The 12,910-nt window shown below is 43.4% G+C and overlaps 1 protein-coding gene across 3 annotated transcripts in view; it reads left to right on the forward strand.

The window, feature by feature from the left end:
- GK5 (glycerol kinase 5) overlaps positions 1–12,910 on the forward strand; it is a 252,107-nt gene that overhangs the window by 158,490 nt on the left and 80,707 nt on the right. For all 3 annotated transcript variants that reach the window (XM_069213924.1, XM_069213925.1, XM_069213926.1), the window contains exons 12-14: positions 5,882–5,976; positions 11,777–11,880; positions 12,454–12,513. In XM_069213924.1, the coding sequence (XP_069070025.1) occupies positions 5,882–5,976; positions 11,777–11,880; positions 12,454–12,513 (259 nt within the window). The remainder of the gene's footprint in view (positions 1–5,881; positions 5,977–11,776; positions 11,881–12,453; positions 12,514–12,910) is intronic.

The following is a 12,910-nucleotide window of genomic DNA, read 5'->3' on the forward strand; positions in this document are numbered from 1 at the left end:
AAACTCATTTTTCACTATTGCAAGGACTTTCCCATAGGGTAACATTTGAATTACCTTGAATTATCTGTTAAGTGTAATTTCCCATTGTGAGGAGATAGGGATATAGGGTTTGGGGTTTATGAACTCACAGTTTAAAAATGTATCTTTTGGTGAAGTTGGTTTTTGAACTGTGAGTTTGAAAATACCACTTTTAGAAAGTGGGCATTTTCTTGCTTAACCATTCTGTGCCACTGCCTGCCTGATGAATAGACGTCTGGGTCTGAATGACAGTTGGACTGTTTCTGCATTCACTCTAGACAGTCAAAGGGAGCTGAGATGTGATCTGCATTTCCCGATGGGTCTTCCTGAGCTGGAGTGGTGGGAGGAGCTGACACATGCGCCTGAATAGGGCTGTGCCTGTCCTCACACAAAGCAGTCCCCAAGCCCCTGGAGTGTGTCTGGGGCCAGGGTAGGGAAAGGCAGAGTCTTGTGCACTACAAAAACTTCTCTTTGAAGTTTGTCTACTTCAAAGACAGAATTGGGTATAAGTACTAGACCTCTGACACCACATAGTTAGAGTCCTTCAGAACTGAGGAAAATTCTACTAGGAAGAAGAGCTGGATGCTGTAGGACTGCCACTCTGCCTGTTGCTTTGTTGTGCTGGCCTTCTGCTTCTGTCCTGGGAGCGAAAGGTCTCAACTTGCCTTTCTCCATCCTGCTTCTAAAGGTCCTCCAAGGGCATTGCTGAGCTTGCCTCCTGTTAAGAAGTCTCAGATACATAAACTTCACCTGCCAGTGCCTGGGCTCTATTGCTGAAAGTCCTGACTTGCCAAGTGGTGCCAAATCCAGTTCCTGGGCTCTTGGGAGTTAGATCTGGTGCAAAAAGGAAGAATCTAGTGTATCCACTTCCAGAATGATTTCAGAACTGGTGCCAGTCTTTGACCCTTCGCCGCTGCCTGCACCTAAGCCATGGCCCATGGTGAGTGCAACGACCGCGACCTGCAACGCAGGCCCGAAACTGCCGCAGTGCCTCCGAAGTCCTGCTACATCGTGAGTCCAGAGTGCTGTGTCACTGACGTCTGTGGCACCTGACTCTGAGTCCGCCACAGTACATGTGGCCCGTGGTGTGATTGCGACACTGCAAAGTTGAGGCCTCATGTCTTGACCTGCTGGTTTCATCTACCCCGCCTTGTCATAAGGAACTGATTCATCGCCACCAGCACCACATCACCTCCTCTGGAACCGTCACGAACAGCTGCCTCACCTCTCCTGCCTAGCAGTAAGGGACCAACACCTCACCTCCCCGATGGCAATAAGGAACTGATGCTGCACTGGCTCAAGTGATGCCTCACCTCCCTGACTCCGTGTAACGTCTTTGTTTCCACATCGTTTTCAAAGGTACTGTAAACAGGGTCTACATGACTCCGTGGCCGGCTGCCGCCCCTCACGGGTGGTGCTGGACTGTTGAAAGTGACTCTGTCAAACCATTCATTTTGATAGCCCCAGTTGGTATCTTGTGTATGGTGGATTTTTGTCATTTTGGTCTTGTTTTACTCCGATAAATATTGGCTATTTTTTAAAACTGGTGTGGAGTACTTTTGTGGTGTTTTCACTGTGTTACTGTGTGGCTGTGTGTGTGTGTACATGCAGTTTACACATTGCCTCTGAAATAAGCCTAACTTCTTGAGCCAAGCTACCAAGGGGCTGAGCAGGGGTTATCTTAGCTGTGTGACTCCTTTATCCTGAATAGAGTGAGGGTCCCTTCTTGGACAGGGTGGAAATCACTGCCAACTAGAGGCCCCATTTTTAACACCATCCATCAAGGAGAGGCTCGTAGAGGTACTCACAGACAACACCACTGCCATGTGGTACTGCACCAAACAGGGAGGGAGGGGGTTGCAGATCCTGCATCAGGAGGCCTTGCACCTCTGAAATGGTTGACCACCAAGGAATTTTCCTGATGGTGAACCAACGCCAGAGTCATTGAATATCAGGTCGGATGAGCTCAACCGTTTGTGCCTAGCGGATCACGAATGGCAGTTGCACCCATTTCTGGCGCAAGATCTCTTCCGCAAATGGGGAGAACTTTGGCTTGATCTCTTCGCCACTGCTGAGAATGTGCAATTACAAAACTTCTGCCTGTTTCTAAGGATTCACTTGCTCTTATACGCATCCCGTCTCAAATGGCCCTCAGAACTTTTGTATGCCTTTTCTTGATAACACTTCAACCCTAGTACTCAAGAAGATCAAGACTAACCGGGACCAAGTAATCATAGTGGTTCTGGATTGGGCACAGGGAGTATGGTAATCAGAACTCAATGGCTTGAGCATTTCTCCTCTGATCAGGCTGCCCAGCCTGTTGGAGCAGCAAGGCAGGGTTCTGCACCCAGGCCTTTACAATCTCCACCTTCATGCTTGGAGATTGAGGTGTGACAACTGAACTCCTTTGACTTTCTGCTGGAAGTTTATGATGTCATCTTAACAGCCGGTATCCCTCAACAAAAACTGTATATGCCTATCCCTGGGACAAATTTGTGGTTTGGTGTAGAACACACTAGACTTATCCAAGGCAAAGTTATCTGACATTTTCTTGTATGTTGTGTCTCTTGCCAGGCTAGGCTTTGGTCACAGTTAAGGATCATCTATGGGGCCCTTTTGGTATTTGTACAGGTGCCAGATCAGCCCTTGCTTTTTTAAGTCACAGTGATGCGATTTTTGAAAGGGCAGCCTTTGTAATTTCTCAATGAGGCTTTAATATAGTCCTAACTTATCTGATGTGCATTCTGTTCAAGCCATTTACCAGCTGTCCCTTGCAGCTCCTGACTCTTAAGACTCTGTTCCTTCTCGCCATCACCCGAGAGTGAGCTTCAGACTGTGTCACTCCAACATACTCTACCTTCTTCCAAGACAAATTGGTTCTACTGGCTCGGGCAACCTTCCTGCTGAAAGTTGTGATGCTCTTCCACATCAGTCATACCATCACTCCTGCTGGCATTCAATGCCCTGCCACACTGCTCTGATAAGGAGAGACTCCTTTGCTTGGACCCCAACACACATTGATCGTGCCACAGAACACCAGGGGGACAATCAGCTCTTTGTAGGATTCTTTGGAGTGAAAAAGGACAAGGCATCGCAGAAGAGAACTATCTCCTGCTAGATCATGCTCATTCGGCCAGGGCAAGAGCTGCTGCCGTTGCGTTGGCAAGCTGAGTCCCTGTCCTAGACATTTGGCAGATGCTACATGGGCATCCCTACATACAATCACAAAGCACTATTGCCTAGATAGTCAGGTTTGTCAGGAGGGGCATTTTGCCCTCTTAATCCTGCAAGACTTTCTGGTATTAGACCATTCACAGACCCAACTCCAAATAGGTAGGACTTTGGTGTCTATTCAAAAGGTGAAGAATCGATGGCTAGAAGTCTGCATTAGAAAAATAAATTACTTACCTTTGGTTACGTTCTTTCTGGTAGAGACTCTATCTAGTCACAGATTCCTTACCGAACCTTCTATCCACCCCATTGTCTGATTGGATGCCACACATCAATACGATCCTAAGTCTATGAATCTGTACACGGTCTACCAATATGCATTAGGGGCTCTGTGTCTGGGGACGCAGACAGTCTTGAAAGCAAATGACAGCGTGCAGGAGTGGTGCCTATATAACCTTTGCATATAATTTCCGAAGTAGAATGGCATCAGTGCGGAGCTGCATGGCGCCACATTTCTCAGAGGTACTGCTGAAATGTTTTGGGATTTCTTCTGTTACCTAGGGAGTACTCAAAAGCTGATGAATCTGCAACTAGATAGTCTCTACCAGAAAATGTGTTATCCTGTTCTATTGTTACATTGAGCACAAATTTATTTTAGATACCAAATTAGTATTTCAGTTTTAATTTGTATTTATTGAAAAGTGGATGCCAACTTGTGTCAGCTTATGTGTCAATCACATTGTATGGGTCTTTAAAATAAAAAGATAAAAACATTACTACACCTCAAGGACCCACTGTGAGAGATACAATGGAATGCTATGATTAGAAGAAAACATAATTCGTATTATTTTGCCTACTTCTGAAATCTCCTGAAGGGCAATAGCAATTAATAAATAATGGATGTATTGCAAATGCAGGTGCTGGCAACAGTGCAACCAGAGGTTATTCTTTGAAGACATCAAAGATAAATACGTAGACATTATGATATGGGAACATCATCAAATGTGTCTCAGACCTTTGTGATGAAACCCTTGCAGTCATTAAATAATACATCATTTTGGAATATGTGGTTAGTGACAGCTGCTCTTTGCTATCAAATTGTTTACAGCCAACCTTTTTCACTAACTTACTTTTCATAGCCCTTTCAAAGAGTCTCCTGTTGAGACTTCTCATTTAAGGCTATAGTTTCCAATGGATAAGCTCAAGTGATATCCCTGCTCCACCCTGAAGTTGCGGTTCACAGAGCGTTGCTCAGTGCCAACAAGAATAGTGCCTTCCCTCCATCAAAGGCGTTCAATCCAGGATGCCGTTGACAATTTCCGCCACAGCATTGTGACCTTTTCTATCTACATGATCAGTTAATCAAGGCAGATAATGAGACTGGCTCCCTGCTATCTGTTTTCTCATTTTGGTCAGTCTACTGATATTCCTGAGACCTGAGGAGAAAGTCCTTATTCCTTCCAGCCTTCCTTTAGTCCCTCATGGTGGTCCCAGAACTCCATCCTTGTTTAAAGAACCATCCTTTCCTCCCACTCATATATTTAAGTCTCTGCCATCCCTTAAAATTTTACATAGGCTAGGAGAGGTTAGGAATGGGACCTTCCAACAATATTCAGGAACTGTAAAACTATGTCCTGCCACTAAATCACTCAACCCTGTCCTCCTAAGGAAATTCATCTAAATCCACACATATAACACCATTAATTTTTGGTGAATGAATGCAGAATGCTCAGCACACTTTAATTAATTGCATCAAGATGTACTTTACATGAACTATTTATATACGGTAGGCCATGTTTTCTTTAGTATGGTAAGTGGTTGCTTGTAGATGTTAACAGGAATCATGTTTGAGAGTTATGTTCTGTGGAGAGCAAAAGATATATCTACATTTAAGATGGTCTGTGGTGGAGAGCCTGTTTATGGGCTTTTATGTATAAGCACAACCACTAATGTATTATGTTTTTTTGCTCAGGCTTTTGGAGCACTCTCCTGCATGCATTTGTGGGTGAAGCGGGGCCTTGCTACCAACTTGAGAGCTGATAGGACCTTGAGTTTTTGTTTTCTGATTTCACAGTGATTGCATAATTTCTGAAATATTGGGTGCTCTGTGGCTCTGTAAGAATGATCTGACGTAGTGAAGGCAGGATTTTGCCCCTTTATCCCTGGAAAAGCCTTTTTCATTTTTTTTATCCTCCAGTGTTTATTTTTATCAATATATTGTTTGTGTTCATTGTTTATAGCAAAAGGTTTGTATCAATATTTCATGTGGATATACGTACGTCACAATAAATAGACAATGTAATTATTACATAGTCCTTGGTAGAAGAGCTTTACCTATTATGTTAATTGTTTGTTGTTTTCGTCAGAAACATTCCGTATAGAGCATGAGTGGTAATTCTTTAGGAAATGCTTACAATAGGCTGTTCATATTTTAATTTGAGAATCCTGTCTATGATCCTGAATTATAAGCTTTAAGAGCAGCTTAGAAGGTGGATATTCCATTTGATTGTTTAAGTTAAGGTGGATCTTAATAGTCACAAATGGTTAGCAGAGCCGAGAATTTGATCAAATTTGAATGTGCTAGCATAAGGTCTTTCATAATATATACTTTAATAGACTTTTTTCATTTTTCCTAGAGATGTTAGCCCTAAAGTTGAATTGTGAATCATGTAGTATTTTTTATGCATTACAGATTTGTTTGACAATGCTGAAGATACAGCAAAAATGGCAAAAGGTTTGCCCGATTGTGATGGTGTTTATTTTGTTCCTTCCTTCAGTGGGCTACAGGTAAGACAGCTTTTTGAAACATATGTAAACCCGTTCCTAAATTTGCTGGGTAGAATCAGGTGTTAAAGCTTCTTTTACTAATTTACATATTTATAAAAACAGTAGGGTGAAATAAAGTTGAATGCTTAGTGAAGCAAAGCTTGTGCCACAGGTGAGGCCTTATCTTTCAGAGAACAAATGTTTTTGGAAACTTCACACCTAGTTGCTGGTAGAATATAAAAGTTAAGTCAGTGATGGGAGATTGTAAGAGGAGGAAGACTGGGTAAGTTTGAGGTGAACATGAGGCGAGGTCCAAATCTGTTAGAAGAATATTAAGTTAGGTGGTTCAAAGAGAAGATTGATGTAAGATGAGTGTTAGTAGGTGTCAGGAGTGGGACTGGGGCAGTAGGTGGCCAGACAGGAGTTTACAATAGTGATATATTGAAAGAGGTGGTACTCTATAGCGTATGTCTAGTTAGTTGATTGTGGAGTTGGCCTTAGGCTGTGTTTGGGGTTTGATTCGAGGTATGGGTTTGTTAGAGGCTAGTATGTGATAGAGCCTGGAGTCTGTTAGAAGCCCGAGCTTACTAGGGTCGATGGTGAATGGCCTTGGCTTATTGGTAAAAGATGAACCTCCGTAAGTCTGATGTAAGATACAATGTTAAATCAATGACTTCAAGGTGCTTGGAATCACCATCTCAATGAAGTACCTTAATTGAAACTTGAAAAACAGTGTTTCAAATATTAATATGACTTGATGTGGTCACGTTTGACATTACTAATGGTTCCCACTGGCACGAATTGGCATTTGGATATTAGTAGTACTGGGCAGGTGATGAGAGTTGGTAGGAGGAAGTTGCTGGTAGACTGCATTAGTGAAGGTAACAAGAGTTAGTAGAAGATAGTTGTTGGTTTTCATGAGAATTAGTTGATAGACAGGAGCTAATATAAGGTAAAGTTAGTAAGGCATTAAGGTCCGATCTTCGCTCTTATCTGAAAGACAGAGTGCTGCATTACTGTTTACAAAGCTGCAGATCATGTCTATGGTTTCTGAGGGATTCTCAATTGTTGGCCTGTGACCTGATGTGCATTAATTTACAGCAATTTAGTTTACAGGAAAGGTAGATACAATTCAGAATACCTACTTATTGTAGTACAGGTATGCTTTACGTTCTGGTTCCGACCCAGTTTGGATTGAGAGCGATAAGACCACTTGCGTTGCAAGTGTTTGACCAGATATCATTGGTGTTCTTTTTTCTTAATGTTTTGCCTTCAATCCTCCTGTTTTTGCTCAATTTATTTTGCTTGCCTTAGTACTCTGCACACTTCTCTACTCTTGCTAGAGTGTTTTTGCTTTATTTTAAACATGGTGAAACTGGCTTACACCAAATTGCCATATTTATTTTATTTGTAAGTCCCTAATAAAATGGTACTACATGTATCTGGGGCCTGTAAATGAAATGCTGAGTGGAACTGCAGCACTGGTTGTCACACCCACTTAGGTAGTCTTTTAAACATGTCTTAGGCCTGCCATTACAGCCTGTGTGTGCAGTTTATTTCGGACTGGCAAAATAAACCTTTTGCCAGGCCAAAACTGGACATTGAGGTGGTCCTTGAGGTCACAACACCTCAGTTCCCTCAGCCCATCACCCCATCTCCAACTGGCAGGTAAGCCGCCATCTCACCACTGCCAGTGTTTCAGGACAGCAAAGAGGAATAGTTGCAAAGCAGGGACACTACAACGTCTGAGAACAGGACACCTTGAAGGTGCAGAGGCCAAATCTCAGTAGGTTGTCCAGAGACTGTGTTAGATGACATATTTTATGCACATCCTGTGTATAGTGGTTTGGAGAGGTCCATCATCTCCAATCAGCCTCTGAAGACAAAGCAAATAGTCATAGTCAGCAGGCAACTGCAATGCATGTCAAGTTGCTGCACAACATAGCGAAAGGGCAGGAACGTGCCTAGCAGCAATAGAGAGGGAGCAGTGTGTGCAGCATCAGGGGCACAGACAGCACCTGGCACTTTTTACACATTCACCTGCTCTGTCAACTGGCTGGCATCTGAAGCCTCAGCGCTGGCAAGGCGGACTGTCAATATCAAGACGGACATGGCACACTACTGTTATGATGTCACTTGTTGGCTGGTGCAAGTCACAACCGCACTGGAGAACATCTAGACCCTCTGTATCCCCGACATCCCAGCCTCACCTGAGAGCGAGGAGGGCTTTAGCCTCAGTGGTATATCCATGCCCGACCCATGGAGTACCAAGCACTCACGCCACCACAGGTCTGGCAATGACTCATCAACAGTCCTACAACCCAGTGCTGATGACAAAGTACCTAACCCAAGGGGCCGTAAGAAGTGACTCTCTAGACACTAAGCCCTCATTATGACTGCGGCGGACTTTTGCCAAGCCCAGGCCGCCGGTAGACTGCCAGTTCTGGCGGTCTTCCGACCACTGTATTATGACTGCCACCGGACATCCACACCGCCGGCGGTCGGATATCTGGCGCCATTCATCACGGCGGTCAGCGGCACTTAGGCAGTTCCGCACTGCCATGCCAGGTAAAGACCGCTCACAGAATTACAACCAGTAATTCTGTGTGGTGGTCTTCTGGTGGCGTGGCGGTGGGAGCGCGGTCCCGTCCCCTAACAGAGGAGCGACTCGTTGGATGAGGTAAGGGCCGTCTGCAAGGGGAGGGGGGTGGGGGGGAGTGGATGGGTTTGTGTGAGTGTGTATGCTTGTCATGAATGTGGAGGAAGTGGGGAGAGTGTCTGTGTGTGCACGTGTGCCTGTGTGTAAATGTGGTGATGATGATGCATGTGTGTATACATGTGGACGGGGGGTGGGGGGTGTGCATGGGTGAATGTAAGGGGGTGTGTGAGTGAGTGCCTCCAGGTTTGTGTTTGTATGGTTGTAGGTGAAGGGAGGGGGTGGGGGATGGTGAGTGTATGTGTGATGTGTATGGGTATGTATGCGTGTCTATGTTGTATGTGTGTGAGTGGGGGGGTGTCTGTGTGTGATTTTGTGTGTGCCTGATGTGCGGAGGTGTTTGTGGGGGTATCCCGGCGACAGGAACGCCGGTCTCACAGCAGTGGACCTCCAGGGTCATAATGAGGGCCTTAGTTGGGATGGTTTGCCTTCTTTTATTTCATCTTATTTACTTCGTTGTTCTTATTTTAACAAGGTATCATCCACAAGAATGTAGTTGATCCTTGCTTGCAACATTGTTGTTGCCACCTGAATAAAAGGTGTTCACTCAATTGTGCACCCATCACTACCATAATTTGTGATGTCTCATTTTAGGAGGCTTTCACATCTCTTACCTCAATAATAGTTGTTGGTTATCTCTGTGCGTCGTGCACATCCTTCTGCTGCACGTATACCCTCCTTCTGTGCCTGTAGTGGTGGTAACACATCATCAGAGTTAGACTCAGGCTATATGGGGATGTTGTGCAGAGCCCCCCTCATTGCGATATTGTGCAGCATGGCACATGTGACGACGATCTTGCAGCATGTATCCGGTCTGTACAGTAGTGCCCCATTGGTCTTGTGTAGGCAATGGAGGTGGGACTTCAGGATATCTAATGTCCTCTCTATGATGGGGCATGTTGTCCTGTGTGCCCTGGTGTACTGTCTTTCACTTCTTGTGTGTGGAGTCAGGTATGGTGTGAGGAACCAGAGACGTAAGCCATATGCACTGTCATCTGAAGGGCTTAAGCAGGTACACCATTAGGTCACATGACACACACCATCCTTCTCACTGTATGCATTGTGTCTGTGATTCTCTTACCTAGTAGGAAGCTATCGCTAAAAATTCACCCTGTGCCAGTTGGATATGTAGTAAACTGTGGCGGAACATGAATGAGTCGTGGGTGCTGCCTAGAAATCTGACCACAAGGTCTGTTATGAGACAGGAGGGATCACACACTACCCGTACATTGAGGGAGTGTTAGCTTTTCCTGTTCCTGTGAATTAATGCATTAGCTGAGAGGGAACATATGGCAATATGTGTGCCATCAACACAACATGTAACAATGGGGAACTGGGCTACCCTGTAGAACATCAGTTTTGTTTGTTACAATGATTGGGGGTATTGGGAAATGATACATACACTGGTTGTTTTTTGCTTAACATGATGTCCTGGAACCTGTGAAAGAACCTGGACAGCACACTTTGTGACATCCCTTGCCACTGCTACGACCTCCTGGTAACTGCCAGAGGCTAAGAGGTTTAGGCAACACAATACTTGCACATCTGGTGGGGTTGCGTTTCTTCCGAGTGTTGGAGCCTGTAGCTGAGGTTGTAGCTCAGCAGTTAAATCAAGTACCACCTGACTACTGAGTATATACTTCTCATGAATCTCCTCCTCTGTCCAAACAGGGTGACCCTCACCCTAAATATCCTCTCCTGTCTCTTCCTCCTTCTCTGCCTCACTGTCAAAATCCTCATCCTTCTTCCCAGAATGTCCAATGCCGCCATTGTGAAATAGCCTGATGCATTTTGGGTGCCTTTTTATAGTTTGCACCTGATTGCCACCAGATCTGAATCAGTGGAAATTGTATTTCCTAAAGGGCCATTTTATGACTAGTCGCACTTAGGAAATTGTTGTACATTTGTTAGTGATTCACAATTAGGAATTCCCTATTTGGGATTTCTTATCTTGCGATTTCCAAAATGTGATTTCTAATAGATAGAAATCACATTTTGCACCACCGCACATGCCTTTTGTACATACCAAAAATAAATTTTGCATTTTGTTACGGCCCGAAATAGTGATTTGCACCATTAGGAAATGCCTTTGAACATATGGGCCTTGGACCCGATATGCCGCAACAAGATAACTTCACAATTTTTGCTTCGTAGATCATGATTTTCACACAACCTGTAAAATTGCATACCTCTGGGTCTAGTTGTTGGATTTTTGTCCTTTTGGTGTCAAATAATTTATTCAGTTCATTTTTTAAAATAGTTTTGAGAAATTTGATTTGTGCTGTGTTTGTTTTCACTTCATTATTAAGTGCTGCACAAATAATTTACAGATTAAGTTGAGTCTTACTACTTTTTGTTCCGAACTACTAGAGAGTTAGGCACAGGTAAATTTGGGGTTTGCTTGTGCTTCACCCTGGTAAGAAATGTGGTTACTGCTTGAGAAGGGTCCCCACCCCCAACCAGTAAACCCAGTTTCCTACAACAATGGAATAAGATGCACATGAGCCTACTAGATCATGGGTTAGCACATTGATGTGCACAGTAGATACACAAGAGCTGCATCTAAGCCAGATTTGTATGATATCTACTCGTAATACATTTGCATACAATTAATCTAAAAGAAAATCCTTTACATAGTCTTCACTTATTCTGAAAGATTGATTGATCTGGCCATCCTGCATACCTTTTTCAACAAGTGCCTTGAGTTCAGTCAATGTATGTGTAGCAGGTGTGGAAATCATCTAGTAGTTTAACTCATTTGAATATGATTGTATGACATGTATTCTCACCTGCAGTCTACAAGAAAAATAGAGATTGATTTAGAGTCGTTATAGTGGGAGCAGAAAGTATTAAGGATGCAAACCTCCAGAGTTTATTCTCAGTCAGTCTGTAAATTGAGTATTGTCACGTTATGTTATTATGAACTTACCACATTACACTGCTTATATATTCTCTCAATTTTCTTCCTCTCAATACGCGGCCTCTTTTTGGTTATATGTAAGTGTTTATTATATGTTGTTTTTACTGTATTACTCCTGCAACTCCTTTCAAGTCATCCACATCGGTGACAGTTCTGTGCTTCTTACTGTCAAGTATGTATTCTAGGCTCCAGTGAATGATCCTTGTGCATGTGCCTCTTTCATGGGCCTGAAGCCTTCCACCACCAAACACCATCTTGTTCGTGCCATACTGGAGTCTATAGCCTTCAGGTATTCATGTATTCATTATAGAACTTGTATTGTGCAGGCCTTGGCACATAGATAGCTCAGTGCTTATGCTACAAAACAAGACAGTCAAGAGATGAAGTCCTCCTGCGGGGGCTGGGAAGGAGAGGAAGGTTGAGATTTAGCGGGTAGAATAATGGAAGATGCATGTTGAAAGCCTCATGGACATTAGTGAGCTAGGGGGCAGAATGTTTTTTTTTTTTTTTGGGAGATTGGTCCACACTCTTGCAGCATAGATTCTGGAGGTATGGCGGGTGGCACATTCTTATGTATGGTGTATTTTGTCTCTGCACAATCTCTTCAGCATTTTAATTTGACCTAGCATGCTTTTCAGGGACACCTTCAAAGTTCATTCTGCTCCATCATCGTGTAACTAAGCGCATATTGTATTGGTCGCTTGCATTCACAATGGAACCAGACCCTCTAAAAACAATGGGCTGCTAGTTATGACAGCCAGCAATGGTAACATTTCGGAGAATTCCAAGTGTGATGTTTTTACCAATAGTAGTGTAGTATTCAGGACCTTCTAAAATGCTTGTTTTTTTTTCTCGCTTTTAGAAATAAGCAATTGTTTGATACAATGTTGAGGGAGACAGCCATTCCGGTTACAGACATCAGGCAAGTGTGGTCATTTTTATAGTATATTATATATGCTCTGAATACTAAATGCATTTTATTTAATTTTCCCATTTAAGTTTACATCTGTTCACCGTGTGATTGACTAATATCCATTACTGCCTAAACTATTTAACCTTGAAATTTAAATGTTGAACATTTGCCTAAACCAGCAAGCTTCCTTCCAACAGAAACATTCAGAATCCGCTGAAATTACTAAAAACAGCGAGATGGTACAGTGACCTTTATGAGTGGTTGCTACTTTTTGGAGTTACAATAACATAGATATGTTTTGAAATAGAATGTGAGGGGTAAAGGGCAACAGGTTTGTTTCAGATTGGAAGGTAAGAGTATTAAGAAGCATAAAACATAAGAAGGCCATGCCTGTACATTGTAAAGC

Source organism: Pleurodeles waltl, chromosome 11, assembly GCF_031143425.1.
Source record: "Pleurodeles waltl isolate 20211129_DDA chromosome 11, aPleWal1.hap1.20221129, whole genome shotgun sequence".
Classification (NCBI taxonomy): Eukaryota; Metazoa; Chordata; class Amphibia; order Caudata; family Salamandridae; genus Pleurodeles; species Pleurodeles waltl.